Raw genomic sequence first — 17,926 nt, 5'->3', positions numbered from 1 at the left:
TAGGTTTTCAATATCTTGCTCTCTCTCTTCTTCTGGCTCCCCTATAATTCGGATGTTGGTACACTTGAAGTTGTCCCAGAGGCTCCTTACACTATCTTGATATTTTTGGATTCTTTTTTTCTTTTTGCTTTTCCGTTTGGGTATTTTTTGCTTCTTCATATTTCAAATCTTTGACTTGATTCTTGGGATCCTCTTGTCTGCTGTTGGATCTCTGTATATTATTCTTTATTTCAGTCAGTGTATGCTTAATTTCTAGTTGGTCCTTTTTCATATCCTCGAGGGTCTCACTAAATTTATCAGCGGTTTCTAGAAAATTCTTGAAAAACTTTATAACCGTGGTTTTGAACTCTATTTCCAGTAGTTTGCTTTTCTCCATTTCTGTCATTTGTGATCTGTTTCTTTGTCTCCGCATTTTGGCTGCTTTCCTGTGTTGATAGAGTGGCTTTGTGTGCTAGGTGTCCTATCGTGCCCAGTGGCTCAGCCTCCCCAATTACCTGAGGTGGACACTCTTGGTGCACCCCTTTGTGGGCTGTGTGCACAGTCTTGTTGAAGTTGAGCCTTGATTGTTGTAGGTATCACTGGGAGGAATTGATCTCCAGGCCAATTGTCTGTCAGAATCAGCTGTGTCTACAGTGGGAGAACTTCTGTGCTAGAGACACTCTTCTGGGGCAAGACTTGCTTCAGTGGGGCTTTGGTGCTCACTGAGTCTGCCCCCTGAGTGTGTCCCTTATAGGCCTGAGGAGTTGTAATCTGGATGGTCCCACTCTGACCACTGGGTACACTGGCTCTTGGATCTCTAAGGAGGTGCTAATTTAGCCTCTGCCTTAGGCTACCCAGCAGGAGCTATGGAGAAATCCGCAGATTCCTCTTCCTTGTTTGGGGTTTGGAGGTGCTCAGATGAGGCCCAGCTGTGAAGCAATGCAAGCTGCTCTGGGGCCTTGAGCCTTCTTTTGGATGTTCTGGTTCTCTCTGACCAGCTGCAGTTTGTTAGGTAATTTTCAGATTGCAAAGGGCCAGGCCTTTCATATGCAAAAGCCTCTATGCACAGCTTGGGTGGGGCGTCTCAGGGAATCAACAGGGCGGAGCAAGCAGCTATGGCTGATCCTCAGTCCTGCCCTAAGAGGCCCCTGGGTCTCAGTGTCCCGCGGAAATCGCTGCGAGCACCTCTGAGAAAGCTGCCCTCGAGTTCTGCCTGCTGCCAGACAGTCCAGTTTCTCCCTGTATGAGTCTGGGTCCCCAGAGACTCGCCTGGAACTGGAGTCAGGGCCGTCGGGAGCTTGAGACTCCCTCCCGATTGAAAAAGACACCGGCGTCCTCCGTTGCCAGCCCTTTCCACACGCGTGCCTCTGTACCTCTGCACTTTACTTCCTCACCTCCTCTGAGTCTCAGTGTGCTTTTCTCTTTCCTTCTAGTTGTAGAATTTCCACTCAGCTGTCCTTCCTGTGGTTCTGGGTGATGTCTGTTTTGTCTTTAGTTGTAGTTTTGAAGTGGTTGTGCGAGGCAGCAATTTCCGGTGTTTACCTATGCCGCCATCTTGGTTTTCCCCAAACCTTTTTATTTTAAAGAAATCTCAAACTTACAGAAATATTTCAAGGATAGTACAAAGAACTTCCTGGATTATTTCAGAGTAACTTGCTTTACCCTGAAATACTTTAGTGTGTATTTTCTAGACATAAGGGCACTTTCTTATATAATCACAATACAGCTTTTCAAATAAGAAAGTTAACATTTTGTTTAAGTTAAAAATCAATCATTAGATCCCAAGTTCATGTTGCTGTTAACTGTGTACAAAGGCCTTTTCATACATCATATACTCCTGAAAGATAGCAAGTAAGCCTTAGCATGCTAAGCTTAGCATGCCTGGTACTTATCACTTTATTTCTGTTTAATCTAGGCGACAAAAGGCTAGAGAGAGGCAGCAAAAATTGCTTGCAGAGTTTGCTTCACGACAAAAAAGCTTTATGGAAACTGCAATGGATGTTGGTAAGTCAAACTTTATTAATTTAGAACTTTCATAATTACAGTTACTATTTTGGGGACTATTTAGTCTAATCTTCCATAAGTTTTAAACATTACAGGGAGATTATTTCTGTTCTTTACTTAAACAATGGATTGATAGAAGATCAGATTTTTATTATAGGAGGTACATTCTGTTGTTGAGTAGCTGCAGTTAGAAAGCTCTTCCTGATGGTAGCAATAGTTTCTTCCCACTGTTCTCTTCTGTTAAATTTTCTTTTAGATTTGTGAGGTTCACGATAATGCATTTACTTATTCTGATTTTTTTGTGTAAGTGAAATTATTTCAAGATCCTTAAACAGTTTCAGATACATCTAGTGCTTCCTCCTTCTGCCACCTTTCAGCATTACTTGAAACTAGGTGCACTTCTCACTTCATTTGCATTTGTACAATGAGAGGCAATGCCATTTTCCTGTATGATGGTAGGTTGGTTTGAGTAATCTTTTACAAACATTGGAGAAATAGATTAAATCTCAATTAATCTTAGTCTTTCATCAACCTGGATATTTTCTTCCCTGACCACTTCTTGCAATCCAGTGATGTTTTTAGACAAAAATGCTGAAAAAAAATAAAGTCTGGCATTTAGTTGAAATGCGTATACATATATGCAGTCACATATGCATATACATTCTCATGCACTTTTATGCACAAAAGCACACATAACCAATGAAAAGGTGTGGAGCGGGGTCAGTCCGGATGTAGCATAGTATCTTCTAAACCATCAACAGTGGAGTTTATGTTCAGGATATAACTTTGATGTAAAGAATATTTAAATTCTGTATTTTGGATTAACTTAATATCGGTTGACTTTCTTATATGATAGATAAGAATTTAGTTTATTGACACTACATTCCCTTTCTCCATCTCTTCTTTTACTTCTTTCCAAATATTGATAATTATATTTTTTGTTTTTCACATATTAAATATAATTATAATATTTATTAATTGTTGTATCTATAATCAGTTTCTTCATACTCCTTATATAAAATGAACTAATAAGCACTATCTTTCTTATTTTTCTCATCTCTGTCTTCCACCTTTTAACAGTTACTTGTTTACTTTAAAAAAAATATTTTTTAAAAAATGGATTATTAGAGAGAAAGGAAGGGAGAGGGAGAAAGATAAACATCCATATGAGAGAAACATGGATCGGCTGCCTCCTGCACGCCTCCTACTGGGGATCTAGTCTGCAACCCTGGCATGTGCCCTTACCGGAAATTGAACCTGCAACCTTCTGATGCATGGGATGATGCCCAACCAACTGAACCACACTGGCCAGGGTAGTTACTTGTTTACTTTTAAATTGTCAAGTTTGCTAACATTTTGTTTTACATTTTTTTTTAAAAATATATTTTATTGATTTTTTACAGAGAGGAAGGGAGAGAGATAGTTAGAAACATCGATGAGAGAGAAACATCGACCAGCTGCCTCCTGCACATTTCCCACTGGGGATGTGCCCGCAACCCAGGTACATGCCCTTGACCGGAATCGAACCTGGGACCTTTCAGTCCGCAGGCCGACGCTCTATCCACTGAGCCAAACCGGTTTCGGCTTGTTTTACATTTGCAATCAAGTCTTTCATCTAAAGCTTGACTCTAAAAGTTAAAAACAATTAATATGGCCTTTTGAATGTTGTTGAGTACAGGGCTAACGAAGTAGCGTGCTAGAATACATTTACTTTTTTTGAGTTCAGTGGTCTGACACCTGGACCACTTTAAGGAAATTGTGTTTAGTATATAGCCTCTTTTCTTATAGCTCTCTCAACTGCTAAAACCATACCACCTTTTACTCATTTCTATTTGGGCTATTACTTTGTTATATTGTCTTTTGTTTTTCCTGAGGTTTTCAACTACACTTTTGTCTTAACTAATATATCTTTATGGCATCTCTATTATTCTACTCAATGATATTGTCCTTTTTCTGTTATTCTGTTCCAGTCTGGTCCATTTGCTTTGTAGACATACTGTACAGCCATTGCCTTGGAATTTTTCTCTTGTAGGGTTGATCTAGAGTTTCCTACATCTTATATTATCTCGTTTTTTTGGTCTTGTTTTATAGGAATGTAGCCTCAAGTATATTCCTAATAATGCTTGTGTGGAGGCTAATCTTTCTAATTCTTTATATTTCTGGATGGGACCTCAATTTGCTCTCATGCTTGATTATTCATTTGGATGAATGTAGAATTCTAGGTTGATACACATTTTCTGTCACAACTGTTAAGGCAATACTCCCTTGTCTTTTTATTATTCATTTGATGAGAAGTCTGGTGGGAGTTTTCTTTTTATTTTTTCGTAGCTGAGCATCCCCCCCTCCTTTTCTGTGACACTTTTACAGTTGTCTGATTCTTAGAGGTATGAGATTTTATGATTTGTATCTAGGTAGATCTTTTTTTATTCTCTTTAGTACTTAATGGCCTTTTAATCTGACGATTTATATCTCTGAAGCTCTGAGAAAAATTTTTCCTATGATTTTCTTGATAGTAGTATAACAGTCATCCTCCAAGGTGACCCTCAATGATCCATGCCTCCTGATATTTATGCCATGTGAACTCTTCCGCCAAATTGCACCAGAATTGGTGTACTTAACCATCGGAATATGCTAGAAGTGAGATATGTCATTTTTGAGGTTAAGTTTTAAAAGACACTGTGGCTTCTGTCTTGATTGCTTTCTCTCTTTTGGATTACTCATTCTGGGGAAAGCCAGCTGCCATATTGTGAACAGCTCTATGGAGAAGACTGTGTGGTGAGTGACTGAGGCCTCTGGCCAATAGTCATGTGAGTGAGCTTAGATGTGGAACTTCCAGAAATGGGCACAGCCTAGCTGTTTTTTTGTTAACATTCTTATGACAGAACCCAAGGCAGCACCATCTCGCTAAGCTGCTCCTAGATTCCTGATCCTCAGAAACTGTGTGAGATAATAAATGTTGGTTTAAGCCACTGAATATTGGGGTAATTTGTTAAACAGCAATAGAGAACTATTACAATATTATTTTCTGTATTTTTCTTTCTTCTCTTTTTGTGGGAGTCCTACTAGTTGGATATTGGATCTTTTAATATTTTATCTTTTATCTCATGTGTTCTTTTGCTTTACATGCTTAGAGATTTCTTCTTTCCAGCATCTTGTTCTTATTTTGTCTATAGATTTTTTTTCTCACATTTTTCTGAATGTGTTAGATGTCTCTCTTCTCTCTGAATTATCCTTCTGAATTACTTAAAATATCTGTTAGTCTTTCATGTTGCTAGTTTTCCTCACTTGCCTGATAATACTTGATTGTCCTGGAAAGATGGTCTATGTCAGTGATGGCGAACCTTTTGAGCTCGGCGTGTCAGCATTTTGAAAAACCCTAACTTAACTCTTGTGCCGTGTCACATATAGAAATTTTTTGATATTTGCAACCATAGTAAAACAAAGACTTATATTTTTGATATTTATTTTATATATTTAAATGCCATGTAACAAAGAAAAATCAACCAAAAAATTGAGTTTGCGTGTCACCTCTGACACGCGTGTCATAGGTTCACCATCACTCTAGGTAGCTAATTTAGGTTTATTCTACTGATGTGTAAATAGGTTTGATCCTTGTTCTTCTTTGTTTTCTGTTTGTTTTGTTTTTCTTTTTTGTTAGTCCTCACCCGAGGATATTTTTCCATTGATTTTTAGAGAGTGGAAAGGAAAGGGAGAGACACACAGAGAGAAACATCAATGTGAGAAAGACACATTAATTGGTTGCCTCAGCATGTGCTCCCTGACTAGGGCCAGGGATTGAGCCTGCAACCGAGGCACGTGCTCTTGATCAGAATTGAACCTAGGATGCTTCAGTCCGCAGGCTGACGCTCTATCCACTGAGCCAAATTGGTTAGGGCTGATCATTATTATTCTGTCTAGTCTGTGTATGTGGGTGAGACGTGTTGACTGTCAGACTTAGATTTGAGTGGGAGAATGGCACACTGATTGGTTTGAGCCCGTGTATGTTAATAATTACCTAGAAACTCCATTGCTCTCCATGCAACTTGTTCAGTTTCTTTGGAGAAGGATAGTCTCTCCCTCCCTGTCTCCTTCCCTTTTTTTTCTTCTGAGATAAATGCCAAGACACCTGAATGCTCTGTTCAGTCAATGTTGAGGAAGGACTTGAGTGCTGAATAGTGAGTTCTATATATAGTCTTTCAATTAATTATAATATTTTCACAATCACTTCATACTTACGATCCCTATTGTTGGATCACTGGCTGATTCTAAGCCTAGTTGGACTTTTAAAGGGATAGATCATTTCTGTAACTTTCTCATAATGCACAAGTGGTTGCAGCTTTCATAGCTTTCTTTCACCTTTCAGCATGTCTCCATCTCTTCCGATTGTTCAGAAATTTTATTGACATCTCTTATTTGTTGGTTGGTTCAATTCTCGTTCACAACTCTATCCTTTTTCTATATTCTTTTAGGAATATTTCTTCTTTACTTTTATTTCAGTGTTCTTTTAGAAGGAATGAGCAACAAAAGCCTGTGTTTAGTTTGCAATCTTGAATTAGATACTTACTAATTATTGTAATTAGTATGAAGTTAAAATTTCTGATATAAAAGCATTAAATTGTTATTATAGAATCTTAGAAAACACATATAATTAAAAATAAGAAAATAATACATTTTTTTTGCTACCAGATTTCCTAACTTAGCTTGTATCCTTACAGGGTTTTTCTTTTTAACTACCTGGCAGTAGTACAGATACAGTTTAATCTTAGTCCAGTCCTCTGCTTCATTTGTCAGAATTCCTTTTGTCTTCTTGCCTTATTTCCTATCTGTGTTGCAGAAATGTAAACATTCTGTGGTTGCTTCTTTCTTATTTTGCCTTTATCTTTGTGTATGAGGAATGTTTTCCTAAGATATTTAGTCTAGTAAGACAGCATACAGAATATTTCAAATTTATAAGACATAGTACTTTTCAAATCCTCTAATCAAGTAATTTCATTTGATAAGAAGTTAAGGACAAAAGCTTTTCTCTCTGAATGCAACAGATTTCTGCTCTGTGAATACTACTCTTAACTAGTTTGATGTTTAATGCCTTTCTGTAGTTATCAAGTTTCCTGTATAAAGATACTCACTTCATTTTTTTTCTCCTGCTCACTAACCCCCTTTATTTGTTTGTTTGTTTTTTGTTAATCCCAGGATATTTTTTTCCATTGATCTTTAGAGAGAGTGGAAGGGAGGAGGAGAGACCCAGACACACAGAGAGAGAAACATAGATAAGAGAGAGACACATTGATTGGTTGCCTCCCACATGTGCTCTGACTGGGCCAGGGATGAAGCTTGTAACCAAGGTATGTGCCCTTGACCAAAATCGAACCTGAGAGCCTTCAGTATGTGAGCTGATGCTCTAACCATTGAGAAAAACTGGCTAGGGCCCCCTTATTTATTTTGACTGGCTATAAAGGTATAAGTCAAGATATTAAATTATAACCTTGATCCATTAAAGTTTTATCAGATAGAGATGATTGAAATGCAACCAATTTTTATATTTGGAACTCAGTTGTTCCAAATATAAAGAATTTAGTTTTGAAATTATTTTCTGACCCTAGACATAATTCATTTTAAGCATAAAGAAGGAACAGACTTTATCCTTAATCCTACCATCCAAACACATGTATATTACTAGTGATACTGTATAGTAACAATTTTGCATCATGCCTTTTTACTCAACATTTTAGTGTAAAAATATCTCTATATTATTTTTAAAACTCTTAGTAACTATAATTTTTAAAGGCTGTACTTCATTGGAGAGGTAGCATAGTGCAGTGGTTATGAGTATGGATTCTGGAGCTTGTTGCCTAGGTTCATATTTCAGCTCCTCAATTGCCTGGAGTAATTTACTTAACCTCCTTTTACATTTATTTTCACACAGTTAAAAGGGATTATTATACAGCAGGCCCTCAAATAATTCATTTTGTTCAGTGTCATTTCATTATAACATTGATGAGATTCTAAAGGACCTTAAAACTTGTTTATATTGATTGGCCTCTGGTAAAAATTGGTTTTCTTATATGTCATTTCTCAGTTTATTCTTGTATTATTATTTATTAATTATTGTATTATTTTTCATATGAACAACTGTAAACCTACTTTTGCCCCACCCTGTATATCTACTCTTTCATAGCCACTCTGTGAAGATAAGTCTTTATATGCTTTTAATACCTATTAACTGTTAATTTAAAAAGATCCAGTGAAAGGGATGTAAATCTAACATTAACTCAGGTTTTCCCCCCATGTGTTGCCAGTTAAAAGTACAAAAAGTTCTTTCTCTTGAAATTTTTTGGTTTAGGAATTTGGCATTTTCCTACAAGGCTAAACTTAGTTTTATGATATGATTCAGCCATTATGCTCCTAGGTATTTACCCAACTAATGTAAAAATTTATGTCTGTAAAAAAAATCTACACATGAATGATTATAGAAGTTTTACTCATAATTGCTCAAAACTGGAAGTAGCCAAGATACTCTTCAGTAGATGAATAAACAAACTGTGGTACATTCATGCAATGGAATACTATTCAGCAATAAGAGGGAATTAACTACCAGACCATGCAAGATATGGATGAATCTTAAATGCATATTGCTTAGTGAAACTAACCAGTCTGAAAAGGCTACCTACTGTATGTTTCCAATTATGTAACATTTTGGAAAAGGCAAAACCATAGTGACAATAAACAAATCAGTGGTTGCCAGGGTTGAGTGTGGTGGTGGACTAAATAGGTGAAACAAGGGATTTTTTTAGAGCAGTGAAATTATTTTGAATGATGCTATAAAGTTGGATACATAACACTATGCATTTTTCAAAACCCATAGAACTTTACAACAGAGTGAATCTAAATGTATGCAAATTTAAAGTCATTGTTCCAGGATGGAATTCAGAATGTAGAAGAGAATCTGTGTTACAAATGTATCAGAATGAGAGAATCAATAATAAATTACCAATAATACATAGAAGTAGTGGTTTTCCTCTTTTTTAAAGAAATAAACCAGGATCTTTTTATTTTCTTGAAGAAAAAGGGACATTAGTATCTGTAATTATTAAAGTCAGAATTAAAATAAAAATTACTACACATGAAAGAGATGGCCATCTGTTTTATTTTCATTCCTTTAGCACAGTGAAGCCCTACTTTTTAAAAGTTTAGAAAATGAAACGTAGCAGCTTCTTTGATATAGCATTTTGGTATTAGGATTTCTTTGAAGTTTCAACTGGATTGTACCACAACATAAAAAGAGAAAAAACAAAAACAAAAAGAAAAAGAAAAAAAAGGAAAGCTATCTTTGTGTGTGAGGTAGAGTTCAAGAAATTCTATTTCTTTGGCACTTAATGTGAGACTGAATTATTTCATGTCACTTTAAGTCAGGTATTTTTCTATTCTCCTTTGAACTTGAGAACAGTCAGACACATCCCCTCTTTTCTGTGCTAAAAAGTTCTTCCTGCCATAACCGGTTTGGCTCACTGGATGGAGCGTTGGTCTGCGGACTGAGGGGTCCCGGGTTCGATTCCGGTCAGGGGCATGTACCTTGGTTGCGGGCACATCCCCAATAGGGGGTGTGCGGGAGGCAGCTGATCAATGTTTCTCTCTCATCAATGTTTCTAAATCTCTATCCTTCTTCCTTCCTCTCTGTAAAGAAATCAATAAAATATATTTAAAAAAAAAAAAAGTTCTTCCTAAGAAACAGTAATCACGTGTCAAAGCTTAATGGCCTTTGGTACTTTTTTTTGAAATCTATTTATTGTGATTCATTAATCTTATTTTCATAGACATTGAGCTCTCTGGTTCTATTTATATATTTTTTAAAATCTTTATTGTTGAGAGTATTACAGATGTTGCCCCTTTTTCTTTTATTGCCCCCCCACCCGGTTCCTGCCCCATCCCAACCCTTCACCAACCTATTGTCTGTGTCCATAGGTAATGCATATCTATAATAATAAAAGCATAATATGGTAATTAGGCCAGATATCCTTATAGACATCCTTCCGGATGAAGTCGGGGCTGTGAGGGAAGCCTGGGTCCCAGGTGCCTGCCGGTGGCTGGAGGGTAGCCTGGGTCCCGGGTGCCAGAAGGAAGCCGGTGCCGGCAGTCAGGGGATGGAAGGCCTACTCTTGCACGAATTTCGTGCATCGGGCCTCTAGTATATATATAAGATCTTTGGTTAATTTCTTCCCACACCCACTCACCCCTTCCCTCTGAGATTTGTCAGTCTGTTCCATGTTTCTGCCTCTGATTCTATGTTATTCATCACTTTATTTTGTTCATTAGATACCTTGTTCGTTTATTTTGATTTTAGAACCAATTGTTGATAGATATGCATTTATTGCCATTTTATTGTTCATATTTTTCTTCTTTTTTCTTTTTTTATTTCAAGAAAAATGATTTTAAATATAATGTTACATGCAATAAATCTTAATATTTCAAGAAAAATGATCTTAAACATTACAATGTTACATGCAATAAACATTAACATCTCAAGAAAAATGATTTTAAATATGTTACATGCAATAAGTACCAATTATTCAAGAAAAATTATCTTCCATATACTAGTAATAATATTACATGCAATAAACATTAATATTTCAAGAATAAGAGGATTTTTAAGTATAAATTTATTACCAAAACTGTACTAACATCATATGATATCACAAAAGTTGTAGGAAATATTAAAAATCTGCAAGTAACAGGATTACTTCTATTATATTCTAGAATATTTTTTTCCCCTCTGGCTCTATTTTTGTTCATCAGTTTATGTTGTTCATTATAGTCCACAAATGAGTGAGATCATATGATATTTATCTTTCTCGGACTGGCTTATTTTGTTTAGCATGATGCCTTTAAAGTCTGTTTTGTCGTATATGAGTATTGCTACTCCAGCTTTTTTTTCTTTTCCATTTGCATAGAAAAATTTTTTCCATCCCTTCACTTTCATCCTGTGTGTGTCTTTTGTTTTGAGGTGGATCTCTTGTAGACAGCTTATAGTTGGGTCATGTTTTTGTATCCATTCAGCTACCCTACACCTTTTGATTGGAGCATTTAATCCATTTACATTTAGTGTTATTATTGAGAGGTACTTATTTATAGCCATTTTAATTCCATATGGTGAGGTTTCTCTCTCTGTTTCTCTTTTCAGCAATGCCTTACAGCACCCCCTTTAGCATTTCTTGTAATGCTGGCTTGGTGGTAATGAACTCCTTTGGCCTTTTTTTGTCTGGGAAGCTCTTTATTTGACCATCTATTTTGAATGATAGCCTTGCTGGATATAGTAATCTTTGTCTCAGACCCTTGCTTTACATTACTTTGAGTACTTCATGCCATTCTCTTCTGGCCTGTAGAGTTTCTGATGAGAAATCAGGTGTTAGCCTTATGGGAACTACTTTGTAGGTAACAGTCTTCTTTTATCTTGCTGTCTTTAAGATTCTCTCTTTGTCTTTAATTTTTGGCATTTTAATTATGATGTGTCTGGGTGTGGGTCTATTTGGGTTCTTCTTGTTTGGATTTCTCTGTGCCTCCTGAACTTGTGTGACTTTTACCTTTACCAGGTTAGGGAAGTTTTCTACCATTATTTCTTCAAACACCTTCTCTATTCCTTTCTCCCTTTCTGCCTCTTTTGGCACACATACTATTCTAATATTGTTATGTTTCACATTGTCCCAAAGCTCCCTTAAGCTGTCCTCCTGTTTTTTAATTGTTTTTTTCTTTTTGCTTCTCTGATTGAGTGATATTTTCAACTCTGTCTTCATATTCACTGATTTGATCCTTAGCTCCCCCTAATCTGCTATGTATTCCTTCCAGTGTGTTCTTTATTTGCGTTGTGTCATTCTTTATCTCAGACTGTTCTTTTTTCATAGTTACTATATCTTTTTTCATGCTGTTGAGCATTTTTAACATCATTACTCTGAACTCTGTTTCAGATAAATTTCTTATCTTTGCTCATTTATCTCTTTTTCTGGAGAATTCCCTAGTTCTTTCATTTGGAGGTTGTTTCTTTGTTTCCTCATTTTGGTTGTCTATTTGGGTTTGTGACTATGATTTAGGTAGATCCTCTATACCTCTCAATCTCTAGTGCAGGACAGTGTTAAAGGCTATTTCTGACAAATTGGATCAGGCAAAGACTCAAAGCCTCCAGAGACGGCCTCTGTCTACAGACTAATAGGATTCTGAATTGAATTGCCCCCAGGCAATTGTTCTCTGGAGTGGTGAGAGTTTTTTCAACTGGGTAGGGTGGTTGCTTCTGCCTGGAGGCTAATAGTTACTTTTAATCTCTTAAGTGGCCTCAGGGCAAGGTGTTTTCCAATAGGGTGTGTGGACTGCCTTCCCCCCAGGCAAGGCAGATGTCTGTGTTGAATCCCTGTATCATTATTCATTATTCATTATTTCAGTTAGCTTAGTATGCTTAATTTCTGACTGGCCCTTTTTCATGTCTTTGACATTCTCACTAAGATCCTTAAAAGTCTCACTAAGTCCCTTGAAGTTCTCATTAAGTCCCTTGTTGCTCTCTTTAAGATCCTTGAATGACCTTATAACCATTGTTTTGAAGTCTGTATCCAGTAGTTTTGCTTGCTTCCATTTCTTTCATTTGTAACATATTTCTTTGTTTCCACATTTTACCTGCTTCCCTGTGTTTGTTTCTGTGTATTAGGTAGAGTTGTTATGTCTCCTGGAATTGGTAAAGTGGCGTTGTGTAATAGGTGTCCTGTAGGGCCCAGTGGCTCAGCCTCCCTCGTTACCTGAGCTGGGTACTCTAGGTGCACTCCTGTGTGGATTGTGTGCACAGTCTTTTTTTTTTTTGTCTGATTTTTTTTTTTATTGCTTAAAATATTACAACAATTAGTACATTTGTCTCCTCCCCCCCCTCCCCCACCTTCCCCCAGCTTCCCTTACCCCCCAGTGTCTTGTATCCATTGGTTATGCTTATATGCTTGCATACAAGTCCTTTGGTTGATCTCTTACCCCCACAACCCTCCTCAGCCTTCCTACTGTAGTTTGATAGTCTGTTTAATGCTGCTCTGCCTCTGTATCTATTTTTGTTCATCAGTTTATAATGGTCTTTATTATCCATAAATGAGTGAGATCATGTGGTATTTTTCTTTCACTGACTGGCTTATTTCACTTAGCATAATGCTCTCCAGTTCCATCCATGCTGTTGCAAATGGTAAGAATTCCTTCTTTTTTACAGCAGCGTAGTATTCCATTGTGTATATGTACCACAGTTTTCTAATCCATTCATCCGTTGATGGGCACTTAGGTTGTTTCCAAATCTTAGCTATGGTGAATTGTGCTGCTATGAACATATGGGTGCACATATCCTTTCTGATTGGTGTTTCTGGTTTCTTGGGATATATTCCTAGAAGTGGGATCAATGGGTCAAATGGGAGTTTCATTTTTAACTTTTTGAGGAAGCCCCATACTGTCTTCCATAGTGGCTACACCAGTCTGCATTCCCACCAGCAGTGCACGAGGGTTCCTTTTTCTCCATATCTTCTCCAGCACTTGTCATTTGTTGATTTGTTGATGATAGCCATTCTGGCAGGTGTGAGATGGTACCTCATTGTTGTTTTGATTTGCATCTCTCGGATGATTGGTGACTTTGAGCATGTTTTCATATGTCTCTTGGCTTTCTGAATGTCCTCTTTTGAAAAGTGTCTATTTAGGTCCTTTGCCCATTTTTTGATTGGATTGTTTATCTTCCTTTTGTTAATTAAGTTGTAGGAGTTCCCTATAAATGTTGGAGATTAAACCCTTATCGGTGATAACATTGGCAAATATATTTTCCCATGCAGTGGGCTTTCTTATTGTTTTGTTGATGGTTTCTTTTGCTGTGCAGAAGCTTTTTATTTTGATGTAGTCCCATTTGTTTATTTTCTTTTTAGTTTCCAATGTCCTAGGAGATGTATCGGTGAAGAAATTGCTTCGGCATATGTCTGAGATTTTGTTGCCTTTGGATTCCTCTAGTATTTTTATGGTTTCCCATCTTACATTTAAGTCCTTTATCCATTTTGAATTTATTTTTGTGTATGGTATAAGTTGGTGGTCTAGTTTCATTTTTTTGCATGTTTCTGTCCAATTTCCCCAGTACCATTTATTGAAGAGACTGTCTTGACTCCATTGTATGTTCTTGCTTCCTTTGTCAAATATGAATTGAGCATATTGGTTCGGGTCAATTTCTGGGTTCTCTATACTATTCCATTGATCTATATGTCTGTTCTTGTGCCAGTACCAGGCAGTTTTGAGAACAGTGGCTTTGTAATACAGCTTGATAGCTGGCATTGAGATCCCACCTACTCTGTTCTTCTTTTTCAGGATCACTGCAGCTGTTCGGGGTCTTTTTTTATTCCAGATGAACTTTTGGAGAGTTCGTTCTAGGTCTGTGAAATATGCTGTTGGAATTTTAATGGGAAGTGCATTGAATTTATAGATTGCTTTGGGTAGTTTGGACATTTTAATGATGTTGATGTTGTAGTTGTGCCTTGATTGCTTTTGGCATCACTGGGAGGGATGACCTTCAGGTCAGTTGGCTGTGAAGACCAACTGTATCTACAATGGAAGAGCTGCTGTGCAGGAGACACCCCTATGGAGCAGGACTTGCTTCAGTGGGGCTTTGGGTCTCATTGAGTCTGCCCCTTGAGTGTGTCGCTTGTGGATGTGTAGAGTTGTAATCTGGTATGTTCTGAAGCTGTCTACCGGGTGCACTGACTCTGGGGCCACCGAACAGGAGCTACAAAGATCTCTGCAGATGGGTGCTACTGGTATTGCGCTAAAAAGTGCCCAGGCAAAGCCCAGCTGTGAAGCAAGGCAGACTGGTATTAGAGCCCGGTATTGATTAGGTTTGGGGCACATTGGGGCCAGTTGCTGCTTGTTTAGGAAAGTCTGAATCCTTAGCCAGGACAGGCCATTCATATGGAAAAGTAGCTGCAAACAGCTTGAGTGGGGCCACAATTGGATGGGACAAGGTCTCAGGGAATCACCAGGGTGCAGAGAACAGTGTGGACCATGCTGATGAAAACTCAGATATGGCTGCCAGTTAGCTCTGTGACTGTGGAGATCTAAGCACAGGAACATTGACCCCTGTGAGCACCCCTGTCTGGGAGAAAACCATCCCTGGGTTCCTGCCCTGATGACAAACAGTCCAGTTCTTCCCTGTATGTTCCTGGATTACCCCAACACTGCTGCCCAGTGCTGGAGCTCAGAGGAAGTGGGACCATGAAGTTTGTGCACGGGCCTTTCAAGAGGAACACCTGGAACTCCAACAGCCTCCATGTCACTTAGCCACAATCATCGCTGGCTTTTACAGCCCAAAGTTATGGGGACTTTTCTTCCCAGCTCTGGAACCTGGGCTGGGGGTCTGGTGTGGGGTCAGGACCCCTGCTTCTCACAGGAAGCCTTGGAGATTTCCCTCCCGAGTAAAGAAACACCATGCGTGGTTGTCCGACTAGCCCATTCTGTGCCTCTGCCCCTCCCACTAGTCTCAATGTGCTTTCTTCTTTACTTCTCCAGTTTTAGGACTTCCATTCAGCCAGATTTCAGGAGGTTCTGAATGATAGTTGTTCTATAATTTAGTTGTAATTTTGATGTGGTTGTGGGAGGCGGTGAGTACCAGTGTTTAACTATGCTGCCATTTTTGTTCTATTTATGTATTATTGTTTTTTTCTCTGATTTCTTTATTGGCTTCTTTTTTATTTTTCATTAATACTGGGCATTATTCAAAGCTTTATTTTGGCCCTTCTCAGTTACTTTCAATAACTATTAGATACATGTTTATCTGCATGAATTCTTATTAAACCTATCTGAACTTGATATTTTTCTTTTTCTATTTCTGTCATGCATTTTTACATCTTTATTTAGATATGCCTTCATCTTTTAAAGAAGTCATTAATCACTTCTGCTTTCCTGGTCTTCCCAATCCCTTCTACTCATTTTTTGCCAATATCACTGATCTTTGTAAATTTAAGAGTCTTTATTGGAAAATTATAATCAGTATTTTATTTCTTGCTGTTAACATCATATCACCAAAGGATTACTGTTATTTTTTTATAGTAGTTTTGCTTTATTAATATGTATCGATAATTATTAATGCCAAGATATAATCACTAGAATTTAAAATAAAGGAGGAATAGTTTGTTTCTCTTTTATCTCCTAGTAAATATTGCCATTTTTTTTCCAAGAGCTGAGATATCATAAATTTTCCTTGTGAGGTGCCTCAAAGAAAATTAAAACAATTTTCTTAAATTATATCTTAAAGGTGTTTTTAATACAAATGTCTTTGCCTCTGTGTTTTTCCTTTCAATTTTGTTTGTGAATGATACACTATCAGAAGTATTTAACCACATATTATGTAAAGTCTTTCATTATATCAACTCTTTGAATATTTTGTCTTTTTCTTAGTAAACATTTTATTTTAGCAAGGTATTTTTCCATAATTTTATTATTTCAACTAAGTTTTTTCCCACATTTTCATTGAAGAGAGATTTTTCTTCTCAGATTCTCCTGAGAATGATATTCCTATGGAGATCACCACAGCAGAACCACAAGTTTCTGAGGCAGTATATGATTGTGTTATTTGTGGGCAGAGTGGCCCCTCCTCTGAAGACCGACCTACAGGATTGGTTGTTCTGTTACAAGCATCCTCAGGTAAAATTAAAGTACTTTTTCAGTGGGAACATTTTAGAGATAAAGTATATACAACAGATTAATAAATATCTGTATTGAATGGAAGTTATATATTTGTCTAGATATAACTATAGGTCTACATAGCAACGATTGATTTAGAATTGTATAGCAAAGATTCTTAATCTGGTTTTATCTGACCTTGCTGGACATGAGTGTTGGAAGAACTTTTTAACAGAGAGATCTCTTTATATGTTACAGTCTTTTTCCTTAAAATGATGTGGTGTATTACCAATGCTAGGTGGCCATTAGTTTTAGTGTTTTTGGCATTTAATTATTCTAAAATCTGGAAGAATTTTAACACCAGAAATATTGTCAAATTAAATACTGATTTTTTTTTTTTAAGAGAGGAAGGAAGGAGAAGAGAGAAAAAGAAAGAGAGTGAGGGACAGAAACATTGATATAAGAGATACATCAATCGGCTGCCTCCCATTTGCACCCCAACTGGGAATCAAATCCTTGACGTTCTGGTGCATGGGATGATGCTCCAACCAACTGAACCACACTGTCCAGGGCTGTCAGCTTAATTATTTTAATTGCATAAGGCATATTCAGGTAGCTTTGCCCTTATATCTTGAGCTACTAGAAGGTGTCGTCCTTGAAACAGTCAGCTGACAGATATGTTTGTCAATCTATAGTTAAAACAAATTTTTTTTTTTGAAGGATTTGTCTGAATGCTCTCTATTCTCTCCCTTACTGAAGTATTTTGAGGTAGGGTTATGATTAGGGTTAGAAGATACAACATTTATAAGTATATACACATCAAATAGCAGAGGCTCAAAATATATGAAGCAAATATAGAATTAGAGGGAGAAATCTCTCTATATAAAAGGCTAATATGCTGTTTCTCTCCCACCGTTCGACCAGTCGCTGTGACACGCACTGACCACCAGGGGGCAGACACTCAATGCAGGAGCTGCTGAGACACACACTGGCCATTTACAGAGACACGTCAGCACGGTCCTGGTGCCGACAAAGCAACACTCAGCTTCCCCCAAGTAGGACATAGGCCCTGCCACCATCCTGGAGCAATAGTCCACCAAATCACAGCCAATGCTGCTGGGACTCCATGGTGTAAAATGCAGCCCACAGTCCAGCCCAGCCTGGAAACGGTGGCTGTGGATGCCGGGTAATGACATCACGTAGCAATGCCCAACTTCCTCTCCCTAGCAACTTGCCTCCTTGCAGTTTCTTCAGCCCAGGAACATGACTTGCTTTATAGCCAGGTGCAAAT

At 37.6% G+C, this 17,926-nt stretch overlaps 1 protein-coding gene across 1 annotated transcript in view; it reads left to right on the top strand.

The window, feature by feature from the left end:
• The window catches only part of UBR3 (ubiquitin protein ligase E3 component n-recognin 3), a 159,799-nt gene that overhangs the window by 88,398 nt on the left and 53,475 nt on the right, over positions 1-17,926 (top strand). Inside the window, exons 24-25 of the mRNA XM_070422781.1 lie at positions 1,895-1,983; positions 16,507-16,656. Coding sequence (XP_070278882.1) covers positions 1,895-1,983; positions 16,507-16,656 — 239 coding nt within the window. The remainder of the gene's footprint in view (positions 1-1,894; positions 1,984-16,506; positions 16,657-17,926) is intronic.

The sequence above is a fragment of the Myotis yumanensis genome, unplaced genomic scaffold, assembly GCF_028538775.1.
Source record: "Myotis yumanensis isolate MYYU_CA2020_CCGP unplaced genomic scaffold, mMyoYum1.0.hap1 SCAF_8, whole genome shotgun sequence".
In the NCBI taxonomy this organism is placed as follows: Eukaryota; Metazoa; Chordata; class Mammalia; order Chiroptera; family Vespertilionidae; genus Myotis; species Myotis yumanensis.
This window is presented reverse-complemented; position numbering and strand designations above follow the sequence as displayed.